This window comes from Pristis pectinata, chromosome 25, assembly GCF_009764475.1.
Source record: "Pristis pectinata isolate sPriPec2 chromosome 25, sPriPec2.1.pri, whole genome shotgun sequence".
NCBI lineage: Eukaryota > Metazoa > Chordata > Chondrichthyes > Rhinopristiformes > Pristidae > Pristis > Pristis pectinata.
This window is the reverse complement of record NC_067429.1, coordinates 5,967,048-5,985,019: the sequence shown is the minus strand read 5'-3', so window position 1 is coordinate 5,985,019 and position 17,972 is coordinate 5,967,048. Positions and strand designations below refer to the sequence as shown.

Below are 17,972 nucleotides of genomic sequence, written 5' to 3'. Positions count from 1 at the left end.
AGAATTTCAAAGACCGCCCTCTGACCAAAGAAATTTCTCATCTCCCCCTTAGTCTGAGACTCCAACCTCTCAGCCAAGAGAAATATCCTCCCGGCATCCAGCCAGTGAAGTTTTGGGTTGACAGAGTGGTGAATGTGATTCGTGCTGTTGGCTGATGGCTCCAGTGTCCTGGATTCAATCCTGATTTAGGGTGCTGTCTATATGGCATTTGCATGTTCTCCCGGTGACCATCTGGGTTTCCTCCGGGTGCTCTGATTTCCTGCCACATCCAACGACGTGAAGATTGGCTGCTGTAAGTTGCTCTTAGTGTAGGTGGATGGAAGGAGAACTGGGCAGCGTGGCGCAGTTGATGGAGGTGCCCCATAGTTGGTGTACAGTCAGCTGAAAGGCTTATGTCTGCATTCGATGACAAAGTTTGTACATTTCAATGAGGTCTCCTCAGAGCTTAGTGACATGGTGTGATGACAGTAACCTTTCCCTTAACGTCAACAAAACAAAAGAGCTGGTCATTGACTTCAGGAAAGGGGGCAATTCAGGAACAGCCTCTTCCCTTCCACATCAGATTTCTGAACAGTCTGTGAACCCATGAACACTACCTCATTACTCCTTTTTTTGCACTGTTTATTTATTTTTGTAATTTATAGTAATTTTATGTCTTTGCACTGTACTGATGCTGCAAAAGAACAAATTTCACATCGTATGTCAGTGATAATAAATCTGGTTCTGATTCTGTATTCTCCAGAGTTGAGGAGAATTGGTATTGGTTTATTATTGTCACTCGTACCAAGGTACAGTGAAAAACTTATCTTGCATACCGATCGTACAGGTCAATTCATTACACAGTGCAGTTACATTGAGTTAGTACAGAGTGCATTGAGGTAGTACAGGTAAAAACAATAACAGTACAGAGTAAAGTGTCATAGCTACAGAGAAAGTGCAGTGCAATAAGATGCAAGGTCACAACAAGGAAGATCGTGAGGTCAGAGTCCATCTCATTGTATAAGGGAACTGTTCAATAGTCTTATCACAGTGGGGTAGAAGCTGTCCTTAAGCCTGGTGGTATGTGCCCTCAGGCTCCTGTATCTTCTACCTGATGGAAGAGGAGAGAAGAGAGGATGACCCGGGTGGCTGGGGTCTTTGATTATGCTGGCTGCTTCGCCAAGGCAGCGAGAGGTAAAGACCAAGGAGCGGAGGCTGGTTTCCGTGATGCACTGGGCTGTGTCCACAACTCTCTGCAGTTTCGTGCGGTCCTGGGCAGAGCAGTTGCTGTACCAAGCCATGATGCATCCAGATAGGATGCTTTCTATGGTGCATTGATAAAAGTTGGTGAGTGTCAAAGGGGACATACTGAATTTCTTTAGCCTCCTGAGGAAGTAGAGGCACTGGTGAGCTTTCTTGGCCGTGGCATCTATGTGGTTGGACCAGGACAGGCTATTGGTGATGTTCACTTCCAGGAACTTGAAGCTCTCAACCCTCTCGACCTCAGCACCATTGATGTAGACAGGTGCATGTGGTAGTAATGAGAAGAGGACATATCATGGACGGTGAGGGTCCTTCGTGATGGATGCCGCCTTCTTGAGGCACCACCTCTTGAAGATCTCCTCGATGGTAGACTCATCCACTCAATCTGTCCCCTTTTGGTAAAGCTACTGTCCGTGGAACCAGCCTAGTGAATCTTCACGGCACCTCCCTTTAAGGCAAGTATATTTTAGGTAAGGAAGCCAAATATACCAGTTGCTTCCTCAGCAAAGATCCAATGTATTAGTCTTTGAAGACCCTGCAAAATTTTTTTAACTACTTTTAACTTTATTTAATATTTTGGCACACCTGTAGTTGCTTTGTCTCTGAACAAGACCTTCAGAGCAAGGTGCCCCTGTCTAATCACGCCACCCTTTCTCTGGAGCCTCAGTACAGATTGAAAAGTCGAGGCTGTGAGAAGTCAAAAATACAATTTAACGCTCCCAAATCATTTTGCCCGCATTGCAATTAAAATTTGCAGGAATATTGTTATTTCATTTGCACGTGTTTGAAAAACTGTCGGCTAAATAGGTAACGTTATATTTAAAGGAAACGTAACAGTGGTACCTAGGGGCTGGCACTGTGACATCTGCAAGGTTGGGTTGGGCCGGTTTTAAATGGTGGCGGTGCATGGGGCCACGTCTGAACCGGCACCGGCGCTGCGATCATGAACAGTTCTCGCTGTCCTCCAGGTGCTTGCTGCCTGGATTATGAATACTTCAAAAGAGAAAGAGGTTTCATCTTGGACTGCGTGGCTGTGTCCAGCAACTCCCTGACCTACGAAAAGGTCCATCCCAAACTGTGCGATGTAATCCCGCCCTACAACGCGCAGAATGACCCTTACGCCAAGCATATTTTCGAGACCAAGTCAATGAAGAAGCTTCTCAAAAGGACTAATCAGGTAACGTGGCGCTTGGGCTTTGCAACTGGAAACGGTGGCGTTAGTGGGTGCACTCTCTGTATAGCTCGTGGACTATACAATGGAAGGAGCCGTCTATGCTACTGTACACGCCTCGGGAAATATAACACAGAGAACATAGGACTGTACAGACCCTTCAGCCCACGATGTTGTGCCAAACTAATTAAACTAGTAATTAAACGCCTAACTAAACTAATCCCTTCTGCCGACACAAGTCCATATCCCCCATTCTCTGCACATTCATGTGCCTATCTAAGAACCTCTTAAAGGCCTCTATCCCATCTGCCTCCACCACCACCCCTGGCAGCACATTCCAGGCACCCACCACTCTCTGTGTAAAAAAAAACTTGCCCAGCACATCTCCTTTGAACTTACCCCCCTCACCTTAAATGCATGCCCTCCAGTATTAGATATTTCAACCCTGGAAAAAAGGATACTGGCTATCTATGCCCCTCATAATCATATAAACTTCTATCAGGTCTCCCCTCAGCTTCCTCCACTCCAGAGAAATACTGTTGGCCATTTCCCTGATCTATTTCTAGATTATTTGATTGAATTGCTTCTTCTTCAGGAATATTCTTCAGGAACACGTCCAGAATTATAAAGGCCAATGATTTGTGCAAGATATTCAGTTATGCTTTTCTGTTGTGTCTTCATTACACGGTCCTGTACATTTTATCCTTCAGTCTTGTAACTATTAGTTACCATCATCTTCCTGATTCCATCCTGCCTCCAGATCTCCCACGATCCCCTCTCCAAACACTCCCAGGCTACATTATATATACATTTACCATTACACAGTTTCATTGGCCTACCTTGTACTTATCCCAATCCAACCAAGGTCCACCAGGGTACATGTACCCTGGTTTGGGAATCTGTCACTATCACTGGCAAGGCCAGAAGTTATTGCCCATCCTCAGCTGCCTTGAGGAGGTGAAAAACACGATGATGCTGGAGGAACTCAGCAGGCCAGGCAGCATCCGTGGAGAAAATCAGGCAATCAACATTTTAGGTCAGGACCCTTCTTCAGGACTGAAGATAGGAAAAAGGGAAGCCCAATATATAGGAGGGAAAAGCAGAGCAGTGATAGGTGGACAAAAGAAGGTGTTGTGCTTGAGACAGGCCTTTCAGCCCACTGTCCATGCTACTCACTGTACCTATCTACACTGATCCTAGTTACCCACATTAAGTCTGTAGTTTACCTGCTTTAGCCACCACAATGCTGTTGGGCAGGAGGTTCCAGGATTTAGACCCAAGAGGAATCTGTAGGACGTTGAGGTGCCATGTCCCTGTTAATCCGATTCACACAACATCACGAGAGTAGAAGGTTAGGATGTAATCTTCATGCTTGAGACTCTTACATTTTGACCCCCTTTTCCTCTTTTTTTTCTCTTGTCTGCCTGCCACTTATTTTGAAATTGTCGACGTGTCAGGTTGAGACCCTGCATCAGGACCGAGGGCAGAGAGGGAAGGTGCTCATCTCAGTCCTGATGCAGGATCTCGACCAAAACGTCGACAACTCCTTCCCCCACGGACGCTGCTCAACCTGCGGAGTTCTGCCAGCAGATTGTTCCTTGCTCCAGATCTCAGCATCTGCAATGTCTTGTAACTCCATATTAGAGTTATGCTGCAATAAAGGCATAATTGAGCCTATAGCTATATATTCTTTACCTGGAAAGCAAGTGCAGATTTAAGGTGAGAGGGGTAAGTTCAAAGGAGATGTGCGGGGCAAGTTTTTTACACAGAGTGATGGGTGCCTGGAATGCGCTGCCAGAGGTGGTGGTGGAGGCAGATACAGTAGAGGCATTTAAGAGGCTCTTAGATAGGTACATGAATATGCAGAGAATGGAGGGATATGGACATTGTGTAGGCAGAAGGGATTAGTTTAGTTAGGTGTTTAATTACTAGTTTAATTAGTTTGGCACAACATCATGGGTTGAAGAGCCTGTTCCTGTGCTGCACTGTTCCATGTTCTACAGGACATCTCAGTTATGCTTCCCCCCCCAATTAAAATACATTAGGGTAATATTAAGCTTTTTCAGTGGATCTGATGTTGTGTAAAACTTAACCATACAGACTAGAAAATTAGGGGTTTGATCTATTTCCTGTTTAGAGTGAGTTGACATAAGCCTGGATGACAGTATTTACTATCATTGGCTTCAGTGATCCAGAGCTGGATTAGTTACGAAAATGATCAATATTCCTTTCCATTTTTAATCCGTGTCCTCTGACCTGTTGGAAATAGATCCAATCTACAAGGTTGGGAAGTAGGAGTGCCAGAATGGACATGATGGGCCAAATGACCTCCTTCTGTTAGCAACAAACAATCTGCTGGAGGAACGCAGCGGGTCGAGCAGCATCTGTGGGGGGAAGGGAATTGTCGATGTTTCGGGGTAAAACCTGCATTGTGATGTAAACCACAGACTTCATTGACCCGTTGCGCTAAGCTGGCTAACTCTCGCTGTTTGGTTCAAGCATGACGCTTCAACTGGCTGGAGAGTTGGTGGCCTCACATTTAAGACAATGGAATAAATAGGCAGATGAGTTTGATTAAAGTTATTATAAACAGGATGACTCCTTCAGATCTGGAGTGCATTGTCTGGAAAAGGGAATACAAGCAGATATATGCAGTGGTATTTTTGAAATGGAGTTTGATATTTTTGTTTAAAAACAGGCAGAGCTAAGGGAGAAGAGCAAGGGTCTGTGTAGCAAACTTGATAAGCCTCATATGGGATGGGTTGATTGGCTTCTTTCTATGGCGTTCATTCTGTGACCACAGAAGATTGGCTAACACTTTTAGGCTGGCGCTCTTCCAACCTCCAGGAACGACTATGAAACAGACCTGACTCCTGGACCCAGATGGAAACAACCAGCGAGGATGAGATGGACTCTTGACCTCACAATCTATCTTGTTATAACCTTGCACCTTATTGTCTACCTGCACTGCATTTCCTCTGTAGCTGTGACACTTTACCCTGTATTCTGTTATTGTTTTTACCCTGTACTACATCAATGCACTCTGTACTAACTCAATGTATCTGCACTGTGTAATGAATTGATCTGTACGATCGGTATGCAAGACAAGTTTTTCACTGTATCTCGATACAAGTGACAATAATAAACCAATTCCAATACCAATTTGTGGAGAAGATGGGGAGAAATTAGATGCAGCATGCAGAAGAAAAAAAAATAAAATAAAAGTTAAGTACAAGAACAATTTGATTAATAAGTATTCTTTGTTAGGATCAAGGTGGGACATCAAACAGTGGCTGGCTTGTGGACTATTTTTACAAAAATGGACCAGCTCAAAAATATCTTACCAGGAGAAATGTATATGGAACAGGTAAGTTATTTTAAATTCTTCTGAACAAAAATAATCCTGTTGTTTTAGTCAATGATTTCCTTTGTGAAATGTTTCAAAAGGGCAGAGCTGACTGTGAAAGCCTTGGTCTTAAAATGGGAATCCTTTATTAAGTTATTCACATGGGCATTGCTGCCAAGTCCACAATTTCCCTTGTAAAGGTGGTGGTGAGCTGCCTTCTCAAACAGTTGCAGTGAAAGATCATAAGATGATAAGATATAGGAGCAGAATTAGGCCATTAAGCCCATTGAGTCTGCTCTGCCATTCAGTCACGGCTGATTTTTTTTTTCAACCCCATTCTCTCGTCTTCTCCCCATAACCCTTAACCCTCCTTACCAATCAAGAATCTGTCAATCCCTGCCTTAAATACACCCAATGACTTGGCCTCCACAGCCCTCTGTGGCAATGAATTCCACAGACTCACTGCCCTCTGGCTGAAGAAATTCTTCCTCACCTCAATTTTAAAGAGACGTCCCTTTATTCTGAGGCTGTGCCCATGGATCCTAGACCCTCCTACTGATGGAGACATGCTCTCCACATCCACTCTATCCAGGCCTTTCAATATCCGATAAGGTTTCAATGAGATCCCCCCTCATCCTCCTGAATTCCATCGAGTCCAGGCCCAGAGCCATCAAATGCTCTGTTAAGCTTTTCATTCTTGGGATCATTCTTGTGAATCTCCTCTGGATCCTCTCCGGGGCCACCACATCTTTCCTTAGATACGGGGCACAAAATTGCTCACAATTTTCCAAATGTGCTCTGACCAGCACCTTGTAAAGCCTCAGCCATACACTCTTGTTTTTATATTCTAGTCCTCTCAAAATGAACGCTAATGTTGCATTTGCCTTCCGACTCAACCCACAAGTTAACCTTAAGGGAGTCCTGAATTACGACTCCCAAGTCCCTTTGCACCTCTGATTTCTGAATCCCCTCCCCATCTAGAACATAGTCTACACCTTTTTTCTTCGTACTGAAGTGCATGACCCCACCCTTCTCTCCAGCACGCCCACAGTGCTCCTGGACATATGGACTCCTGGACTTGGATCCAATGGAGATGAAGAAGTAACAAGGGAATGTAAAAAAATAACAAAATAATCTAATCCAAATCAGATTACACTCTGTTTTGGTCTGGAATATAAAAAAGTTACAATAAGGGTAATTCTACAGGATATCAAAGGGGTAACTATCTGTTTGGAATTTCCATTGCAATATCTGATAGGGGCAGGAGAAGGTGAAGCCTCCGCAAAGAGTCTTTGGGCTGGTTTGTGTGCTGTGAATTCTACGTGATTTTAACCGACTTACTTAGCTCCTGCTGATTCTGATAGTGAAAAAGAACTGATGTGAAATGATTATTTGTGCAATGTCATATTGTATTTCCTTGTGGAGAAATCTCGCTTACGGACTCCATAAATAGGACAGAGGATGAGGTAAATCGACATGTGATGTGTTGGTGTTTTCAAGTTGGATATGATGAGTGAGCGACCCGATCATTCATGTGTCATATGACAACCAGGTTGGTAGAAGATGAGTTAGCTGAATATGGATTGGACAGGAGAGTGGAGTTGAGGTCTAAGGTCAGGTAGCCCTGATCTTATTGACAATCAGAGTAGCCTTGAGAAGTTCCATGGCCTGATCCCTATTCTTATTTCTCAGATTATCTCATTCTTATGTAGGTTAATGCTTTAATGTCTGCAGTTTGAAGATGAAGGGAAGACTTGTGGTTGAGCAGCTGCTAGGTTTTTAAGGTCCCAGGATGGAATGAGTTGCATTCACAAACAGAACAACGAGCCCTTGTTTTATACAGCCAAAGTGAGGGAAACTGTGGGGAGGGAGTTGCCAATAAGGATTTTGCCAAACAGGTGTGTTATCCAGCTGGGAAGTACTTGTCAAGCAAGAAGGGCCTTGTATTTAAATAGCACTTTTCATGACATAATTTGAATGTAGTCACTGTCAGAGAGCTAATCTCTTTAAGACTGTAAGCATCTGAAGAAGGCTCCCATAAAAAAGATAGTGTCAATTTTCTTTTGTATCTAATTCCTTCAAGTGGTGATTTATCTGCTAAGAATGCCTGATTGTAAGACAACCTGTCAAAAAAAACATTGTCCTGGGAATTATGACATTTACAGTGAATGTAAGAAGGGTAAAAGCTGTTAGTTTCTTAACAAAGCCAGCCTCCTCACGTAGAATTTTGCGACTCTTTCCATGCGCCGTATCTAATGAGAAGGATTAATGAGCAATGAATCTCCAACATGGAAAAATCTGATCAATCGTAACTTAAATTAGGTCCAGACATTAGTTGATCTGAAAAAGAAAGTTTAAGTTTTCTAAACTGAGCAATGATGACAAACGCAAAATATATAACACAATGAATCCCTGCAGGTAAAACATTATGGATGCCAAGGGACATCTTTTATATCTTTTGTGGCTTTCTGTGGTGAGATAAGCACAGCATGAAAGGATGTAATTACAGCAACACTGCAGAAAAATAGCCTGTAGTTGATTGCAGAAGAATTGCATGTTCGTATTAAGCATAACTGTGGGAAAGGGAGAATACAAATGTAGACATTAATGCCATCTTGGTCATTCGCAATGAATTGATTGATAATATGCATTGAATGCAATGACAGGCTGGACTATCTGGTGCCTAGCAACATGACATAGCAACAGCATGCGTTTGACTATCATTGTCCCATGATATGTCTTGTTAGCTGCCACAGCCCAGGTGCTGTATCACTTCTTCTGAAACAAGTTGGCATAGAACGAACATTCAAATGTATTTTATTTTGGTTAGGGAGGTAAGACTGAGCAGCTTGAGATAACAGATATTTAGTGATCAAAGCCCCTGTAATTACCTTATGAAAAATAGCACAGGAACTCATGAATATCTCACTGGTCGTATGAGACCTGTACTTCCTTTACAGCATTGTTACTAATTGCTCAGCCTGGTAAAAAGTTAAAGGTTCATTGAATAAAGCACTGCTTAGTGTAAACTAAGCCTCAGAGAATAGGAAGATTCCACGTTCAAACCCTGGTCTTGTTATAGTGCTTGAAAATGTTGTCATTCTCAAGGTTACAATTCTGGTTGCCTCATTATAGGAGGGATGTGGAAGCCTTAGAGAGGGTGCAGAGGAGATTTACCAGGATGCTGCCTGGATTGAAGACCGTGTCTTATGAGGATAGGTTGAGCAAGCTAGGGCTTTTCTCTTTGGAGAGGAGGAGGACGAGAGGTGACTTGATAGAGGTGTACAAGATGATAAGAGGCATAGATCGAGTGGACAGTCAGAGATTTTTTCCAGGGTGACAATGGCTAACACAAGGGGGCATAATTTTAAGCATCATTTTTTACACAGAGAGTGGTGGGTGCGTGGAAAGCACTGCTAGCAGAGGTTGTGGGGGCAGGTACATTAGGGGCATATAAGAAACTCTTAGAGAGCCACGTGAATGATAGTAAAATGGAGGGCTATGTGGGAGGGAAGGGTTAGGTAGATGTCAGGTAGCAGGATAAAATGTCGGCACAACATTGTGGGCCAAACGGCCTGTACTGTGCTGTAATGTTCTATGTTCTTAGTATTGAGCAAAGCCAGTCATAAGCGATTTCAGGAAAACCCTCTTCGTACAATTCAGAACATTTTTCCCCCAGACCTCCAGAGATATAAAGTTAACTGATCTGTTCAAAATATGGATTAATAAAAAAAATATTTAAATAACAGAAAATTCTGGAAATCTACATAAGATTTTTGCATAAGATTATTGAAGAAAATTGTGATAACAAGTAAATCACCATCAGCAAATTGTTAAATTGGTTTATTATTGTCACATGTATTGAGGTACAGTAAAAAACTTTGTTTTTCATGCCATCCATACAGATCATTTCATCACATCAGTACATCGAGGTAGTACAAGGGAAAAACAATAACAGAATGCAGAATATAGTGTTACAGTTACAGAGAAAGTGTAGTGCAGGCAGACAATAAGGTGCAAAGCCATGATGAGGTAGATTGTGAGGTCAAGAGTCCATCTTATCGTACCGGGGACTGTTCAATAGTCTTATAACAGCAGGATAGAAGCTGTCCTTGAGCTTGGTGGTACGTGCTTTCAGGCTTTTGTATCTTCTGCCTGATGGGAGGGGGGAGAAGAGAGAACGTCTGGGGTAGGATCCTTACTCTTTGCAGACACAAACTTTGTGTATTTCCAGTGTTTTTTTGTCTTTCAGGAAAGATGGTGGACAGTCAGGTAATTGAGATGAAAAAGGTAAAATTGCCTTGGCTAACATAAATAATGGGAGCACATTCAATTGACCGAATGGTATACTCCAGTTTCTGTTGACAAATTGGACCCATTTTGATTTTGCTTGGAGAAAATGCACTGATTTATAGTGATTGTGATAGAATTGAAGGTTTGCATTTATCTCAAAAGCTTCACAAAAGCTTGGCTGGTCCAGATGTTACTGGTAGAAAGACTCAAAATTATGAAGAAGAAGAAATAGTTGCCACTTCTGGATAAGCCTGTCAGAGCACGTACCACCAGGATTAAGGACAGCTTCTATCCTGCTGTTATTGCTTTTCCCTTGTACCACCTCAATGCACTGATGTAATGAAATGATCTGTATGGATGGCATGCAGAACAAAGTTTTTTACTGTACCTTGGTATCTGTGACAATAATAAACCAATTTACCAAGTCCAGAGCCAGGTATCATGAATGTAAGAGCTGCTCACCGATTAAACAATGACTTTGGGAAGGATTTCTTTTAACAGAGTGCGTTGACTGTGCAGCTCACTGCCTTATGATGTGGTTGTTACAGATAATATTGGCATAGTTAAGGGATTCTTGAGAGGCACATGGTACTACCTCAATGTACTTATGTTTTGAAATGATCTGTATGGATGGCATACAAAACAAAGTTTTTCAGTGGATTTCAGTACATGTGACAATAATAAACCAATTACCAATTTATGGAGCCAGAATGGGAAATGTCAATGAGAATGAGAGAAAGCTTTAATACCACACAGCATGGGCAGAGACCAGTTGTAACGATTAGCATCTTTCTGTGCTGGAAATGATAAGAAAAGCTCAACAAGAGACTTGATTCCTTGTGTATTGATTTTACAGGTCACTCACATGACCAAGTAATCGGCCACAGAGGATACTTATCAGACGTCAAACCCATTGTCGGATACAACGGAAAGTTTGGCTACAGGAGGAACATACCCAGTCTGAGAGAAAAGCCTTCCATTTTCGGAGAAGTCTGCAGTCACTCGTTGTACTAGTGTGCACAGGCTTTTTTCCAAGGACATTTGGTGAGGATGGACTGAGAAGTCAGTAGAATCTCAATTCCTGCATTTTAAATAAGCTTTTCAAAGAAGGTACCCCTTCTAGAGCACTGAATTAAATGTGATAAGCAAGGAGAGTGTGAGAGTTTAAACAAAATAATATATGTAATTGAATTGTTCTGAAAATAAGAAGTAGATCCTTAAATAAATCATTCATGGAAGGGCAGTATTTTGTAAATGTTCACTTAACTTGCCATGAGTCCTGTGTTTGATGTATATCCACTTTGTAAGTTTCTTCATGTTGTGTCCCTGGGATCAAAAATGAATATTGTTTGAGAGATACAAAAGATGCCAGAATCTGGAGCATAAAACAAGCTGCTGGTGCAGCTCAGCGAATCAAACAGCATCTGCAGAGGGAAACGGACAGTCAGATGTTTCAGGTTGAGACCCTTCATCTTGACTGAAGGAGCAGGGGGGAGGCAGCCAGTGTAAAGAGGTGAGAGCAAGGGGTGTAGCAAGAGCTGGCAAGTGATAGGTGGATCACGGAAACCAGCCTCCCCTCCATGGACTCTGTCTGTACCTCTCACTGCCTTGGTGGAGCAGCCGGCATAATCAAAGACCCCACCCACCCAGGTCATTCTCTCTTCTCCCCTCTCCCATCAAGCAGAAGGTACAGGAGCCTGAGGGCACATACCACCAGGCTCAAGGACAGCTTCTATCCCACTGTGATAAGACTATTGAACGGTTCCCTTATATGATGAGATAGACTCTTGACCTCACAATCTACCTTGTTATGACCTTGCACCTTATTGTCTACCTGCACTACACTTTCTCTGTAACTGTGACACTTTACTCTGTATTCTCTTATTGTTTTTACCCTGTACTACCTCAATGCACTGTGTAATGAATTGATCTGTATGAACAGTATGCAAGACAAGTTTTTCACTGTACCTCGGTACAGTTGACAATAATAAACCAATTCCAATATCAATACAGGTGAGGAGAGGTTAATTGGCAGATGGAGTCAGGTAGCTGGAGATAACGACAGAAGCAGGGAGGTGCCGATTATGGAATCTGATAAGAAAGAAATGTGAAGAGTGGAACCAAATAAGGGAGAGATTGTGGGTGGAAGGGAACAGTGGAGAGAGGGGATAGGGGACGCAGTGGGGGGAGTGTCTGGGTGATGGACAGAAGGAGAGGGTGAGGGAGGGGAAAGAAACTGGGCAATCAGGGGCTGGGGTTTGAGAAGAAGGGTGTGTCTGGGAGGGCTTGGGTAGATCAGGGGTGCAGTGCGTTACCTGAATTTGAAGAATTCAGTGCTCATGCTGTTGGGCTGTAGACTCCCCAGGCAGAATATGAAGAGCTATTCTAGTTGGCATTAGACTCGAATTTTGTTTGACTTACCAGGGCTGTCATGATCCCACCGCAGACATTCCCTCTTGTCCCCCTTCCATCGGGCAGAAGATACAAAAGCTTGAAAACCTGCACCACCAGGTTCAAGGACGGCTTCTATCCTGCTGTTATAAGACTCTTAAACAGATCTTTTGGACTTTAAAGATGGACTCTTGACCTCACAATCTACCTCGTCATGGCTCTTGCACCTTATTGTCTGCCTGCACTGCACTTTCTCTGTAACTGTGACACTTTATTCTGCATTCTGTTATTGCTTTTCCCTTGTACTACCTCGACGTACTGATGTGGTAAAATGATCTGTATGGACGACATGCAAAACAAAGTTTTTCACTGTACCTCGGTACATGCGACGATGATAAACCAACAGCCAATTACCAGAGAGAAGTGGTTCAGTGGAATATATGCACCGGCAGAGACCACTGGTTTCAAAGGCGCCTCCTTATGCCACACAGGGTCATTCTTGGTTGAGTTTAGCTTCCCATATGCACTGCCTTTGCTTCCAAATGATTAGCTGCTCGGCTGGGCCAGCTGAGAGCAGATGGCACCTGTGACACCTGGTATGAGTTATTAGCACCGTCGGCTGAGGCCGAGAAAAGCACATGATCGGGAACAGTGGAAACCTTAACACCATGGCATTTTAATGTCTGTCATGTAGATTTTTTGGCCATAATTGATTGCCACATGATGTTCAGCTCTGCGAGAAGCACTCCCCCATCTGGATTACGTGTTACTTTAGCTTGTTTTGTAGCACATCCACGTCTAAGTTAATAGGTCTTGTGTTTATAACCTAGGACTACACTGCCACGGCTGAGATGTTGATAGAACATGGAACATAGAACAGTACAGCACAGGAACAGGCCCTTCAGCCCACGGTGTTGAACACGGTCCCGAGTTAAGCTAAATCTCTTCTGCCTGCACATGATCCATATCGCTCCATTCCCTGCATATTCATGTGTCTAACAGCCTCTTCAATGCCACTATTGCATGTGCTTCCACCACTTCCCCTGGCAGCCCGTTCCACTCACCCACCTCTTGTATAAAAGACTTGGCCTGCACATCCTCTTGAGAATTTCCCCCTCTCACCTTAAATGCATCCTCTAGTACTTGACATTCCTACCTTGGGAAAAAGATTCTGTCTACCCTATCTACACCTCTCATAATTTTATAAACCTCTATCAACCTCAGCCTCCAGCACTCCATGGTAAACAATCCAAGTTTGTCCAACCTTCCTTTATAGTTCACACTCTCTAATCCAGGCAGCATCCTGGTGAACCTCTTCTGCACCCTCTCCAAAGCCTCCGCATCCTTCCTGTAATGGGGTGACCAGAATTACACACAATACTTCAAGTGCGGCCTAACCAAACTTTTACATAGCTGCAATATTAATTCCTTACTCTTTTACTCAATGCCCCAACCAATGAAGGCAAGCATGCCATATGCAGTGATTATTAATGAATCCCAGTCTGCTTTTTATTTGAGAGTTCTCTTGGTAAACCGCATTAACTGCCAGTTATCTCATTGCGAGCAGATGGGTTGTCATATCGATCCATATATCAACTGTGATGTATGTTCTTATGACTCTGCTTCCACCATTCTCCCCAGCAGTGCATTCCAGGGACTCACCACTCTCTGGGTGTCAAAGGTCCCCCTCAGATCCCCTGTAAATAATAACATAAGAACATAAGAAATAGAAGCAGGAGTCGGCCATCTGGCCCGTCGAGCCTGCTGTGCCATTCAATAGGATCATGGCTGATCTGGCCGTGGACTCAGATCCATCTACCTGCCTTTTCCCCAGAACCCTTAATTCCCCTACTATGGAAAAATCTATCTAACTGTGTCTTAAATATATTTGATGAGGTAGCCTCTACTGCTTCCCTGGGCAGATAATTCCACAGATTCACTACTCTGTGAGGAAAAGCAGTTTCTCCTCATCTCCATCCTAAATCTACTCCCCTGTATCTTGAGGCAATGTCTCCTAGTTCTAGTCCCATTTACCAGTGGAAACAATCTCTTAACCTAAATCAGTTTTATTCGTCTCTGATATGGGGAAAAATTCCTGCAGTCCACCCTATCTATACCCATCATTATTTTATATACCTCAGTCACATCCCCTCTAAACCTCCTCCTCACCAGAGAAACCAGACCCAGCCTCTCAAGTCTCTCCTCGAAACTAAAATGTTCCATCCCGGGCAGCATCCTGATGAAACTTCTCCAGCACTGTCACATATTTCTTATAGTGTGGTAACCAGAACTGCACACAATACTTCAGCTGAGGCCTGACCAGAGGTTTAGAAAGTTGGAGCATATCTGCCCTGCTCTTGCCCTCATTGACCAGTATCCCATCTGCCTTCTTCACCATGTTATCTACCTGTGCTGCCACCTACAGTGGCATGCAAAAGTTTGGGCACCCCTGGTCAAAATTTCTGTTACTGTGAATAGCTAAGCGAGTAAAAGATGACCTGATTTCCAAAAGGCATAAAGTTAAAGATGACACATTTCTTTAATATTTTAAGCAAGATTACTTTTTTATTTCTATCTTCTACAGTTTCAAAATAACAAAAAAGGAAAAGGGCCCGAAGCAAAAGTTTGGGCACCCTGCATGGTCAGTACTTAGTAACACCCCCTTTGGCAAGTATCACAGCTTGTAAAAGCTTTCTGTAGCCAGCTAAGAGTCTTTCAATTCTTGTTTGGGGGATTTTTGCCCATTCATCCTTGCAAAAGGCTTCTAGTTCTTTGAGATTCTTGGGCCATCTTGCATGAACTGCTCTTTTGAGGTCTAGCCACAGATATCCAATGATGTTTAGGTCGGGGGACTGTGAGGGCCATGGCAAAACCTTCAGCTTTGCTTCTCGAGGTAGTCCATTGTGGATTTTGAGGTGTGTTTAGGATAGTTATCCTGTTATGGAAGCCATCCTCTTTTCATCTTCAGCTTTTTTACAGACGGTGTGATGTTCGCTTCCAGAATTTGCTGGTATTTAATTGAATTCATTCTTCCCTCTACCAGTGAAATGTTCCCTGTGCCACTGGCTGCAACACAAGCCCAAAGCATGATTGATCCACCCCCGTGCTTAACAGTCGGAGAGGTGTTCTTTTCATGAAATTCTGCACCCCTTTTTCTCCAAGCTTTTCAGCGTCAGAAGTTTGCAAAGGAACATCCAAACAAGCCTGATGCATTTTGGAAACAAGTCCTGTGGACTGATGAAGTTAAAATAGAACTTTTTGGCCACAATGAGCAAAGTAAGTATAGACTGAATGAGCTGTGTATTAGATGTAGTTCACCGTAAGCAACAAACAGTCTGCTAGAGGAACTCAGCAGGTTGAGCAGCATCTGTAGGAGGAAAGGAATTGTTGACGTTTAGGGTCGAAACCCTGCATCGGAGGTTCCTCCAGCATGTTGTTGCATTTGCAGTCCCTAGTGTCTCTGTAAGATCAGCCATCTTCTGACCAGATATTCTGTCAGTCACCTTCTAACTCACTCAAAAAGCAGTACACTCTTAAGGGCAAGACCCTTAACAGTGTTGAAGAGCCGAGAGACCTTGGGGTGCAAGTTCATGGCTCATTGAAAGTGGCTACACAGGTAGACAGGGTGGTTAAGAAGGCTTACGGAATGCTTGCTTTCAGTAATCGAGGTATTGAGTACAGGAGTCAAGAAGTTATGATGTGTCTCTGTAGAACTCTGGTTAGGCCAAATTTAGTGTATTGCGTGCAATTCTGGTCACCTCACTATAGGAAGGATGTCGAGGCTTTAGAGAAGGTGCGGAGGAGGTTTACTAGGATGCTGCCTGGATTAGAGGGCATGTGCTATCAGGAGAGGCTGGACAAACTTGGGCTCTTTTCTCTGGAGCAGCGGAGGCTGAGGGGTGATCTGTTGGAGGTGTATAAAATTATGAGGGGCATAGATAGGGTGGACAAGCAATATCTTTTTCCCATTATTGAGGGATCCAATACCAGAGGGCATGCATTTAAGGTGAGAGGGGGTAGGTAGAACAGACGTGAGGGGTACATTTTTTTACTCAGAGTGGTGGATGCCTGGAATGCGTTGCCTGATAGGGTGGTGGAGGCAAATTCATTGGGGGCTTTTAAGAGGGGCTTGGATGGGCACATGAATGAGAGAAGAATGGAGGGACATGGGCATTCTGTAGGTAGGAGGGGTTAGCTATGTCGGCACAACATTGTGGGCCTATTCTGTGCTGTACTCTTCTATGTTCTATATCCGTTAATCTGGGAAGTATTTTACCATTTGACATTATTATTAGACAGATCTTGCTCAATTCAGTTATGAAGAGATATGGAGCAACCCAGATGGGTTGGGATTAATGTATAGATCAGCAATGATCACTTGATTGGCAGAACATGTTCAAGTGACAGAATGGCCCCTTTCTGTTCCCATTTCACTTTCTTCTTCCTCTTAGGCAGCCCCTTGGGGTTGAGGGCAACCACCTGTTTCCATGCCAGTCCTGTGGGTTCAGAGGTGGCTGAGGGGTCCAGCATGGGACTCACAGACATTGCCGCAGGTGAGGCAGAAGGTGCTCGATGGAATACCATGCTTTAGCTTGAGATGGAGACAAGAGAAATCAAGAAGACTTTGAGATGGAGCACATGAAAGTGAGAGCAGGAAGGAAACTGACAGCAAAGGTGATCAAAGTCTTAACTTCTAGTGAAGAGCAGGAAGCAGCATTATCATACCTGGTGAAATACTATTGGGTCATTGCATTACTGGGTTATCAAACATTGAGTGCATTGATTCAAAAGCCAGAAAGTATTGAATATTGAGCAACAGACAAAAGAGCTGGAGGAACTCAGCAGGTCGGGCAGCATCTATGGAGGGAAATAAACAGTCGACATTTTGGGTTGAGACCCTTCATCAGGACTGTTTATATCTCTCCACAGATGCTGCCTGACCTGCTGAGTTCCTCCAGCATTTTGCGTGCGTTGTTGGAGGAACTCAGTGGATAGGCAGCATCTCTGGAGGGAAATGGACAGTCGAAGTTTCGGGTCGGGACCCTTCATCAGCTGCCTGACCCGCTGAGTTCCTCCGGTTTCTTTGTGTGTTGCTCCAGATTTCCAGCATCTGCAGTTTCTTGTCTTAAGTATTGAATATTGTTGCTGGTCCTTTAGCACAGAGGGCAGCAGAGGCAACAAGGTGCAGGTGCAGCGTGCGGCGACCTCCAACCGAAGGGGGCAGCAGTAGCAGCGGCGATGAGCTGCAGTTACTGCGACCTCCAGCCGAAGGGGGCAGCGGCAGCGGCAGCGGCGATCGTGGTCACCGAGTTCCCCTGTCGCCGGGCGTGAGGGGAGTTCCTGGGCCGTGATGGGCGGCGGGGATCTGGTGAGTGTTTGAGAGGAGCGAGGGGGCGAGGAGATCTGTCCGGGGCAAGGGACGGTGTGCGCGGAATGTTAGGGAATTATATCGGGAGGATGGGGCCCAGAGCGGCGTCTCGGCCCGTTAAATATCAGAGGAGGGGAGAGGATGCGGAAGGCGGTTGGGGG

The 17,972-nt window shown here is 44.1% G+C and overlaps 2 protein-coding genes across 2 annotated transcripts in view; both read left to right on the top strand.

The window, feature by feature from the left end:
- The first annotated feature begins 2,134 nt into the window (after nt 1-2,134).
- On the top strand, nt 2,135-17,774 carry LOC127582805 (uncharacterized protein C17orf98-like). Its single transcript, XM_052038371.1, has 4 exons — nt 2,135-2,419; nt 5,681-5,780; nt 10,909-11,042; nt 17,601-17,774. Exons 1-4 carry the CDS (start codon nt 2,186-2,188, stop codon nt 17,772-17,774), a joined length of 642 nt encoding a protein of 213 aa, XP_051894331.1. The 5' UTR covers nt 2,135-2,185.
- Nucleotides 17,598-17,972, top strand: part of cwc25 (CWC25 spliceosome associated protein homolog) — a 20,703-nt gene continuing 20,328 nt past the window's right edge. Inside the window, exon 1 of the mRNA XM_052038622.1 lies at nt 17,598-17,811. Coding sequence (XP_051894582.1) covers nt 17,794-17,811 — 18 coding nt within the window. The 5' untranslated portion in view covers nt 17,598-17,793. The remainder of the gene's footprint in view (nt 17,812-17,972) is intronic.

What these genes read in the sequence shown, in the direction of transcription:
- LOC127582805 (XM_052038371.1), top strand. Translation starts at nt 2,186, where the DNA reads ATGAACAGTTCTCGCTGTCCTCCAGGTGCTTGCTGCCTGGATTATGAA. An exon ending in GAGAAATGTATATGGAACAG is followed by an intron (nt 5,781 to 10,908) that starts GTAAGTTATTTT and finishes TTGATTTTACAG; the next exon opens with GTCACTCACATGACCAAGTA. An exon ending in AGCCTTCCATTTTCGGAGAA is followed by an intron (nt 11,043 to 17,600) that starts GTCTGCAGTCAC and finishes CTGGTCCTTTAG; the next exon opens with CACAGAGGGCAGCAGAGGCA.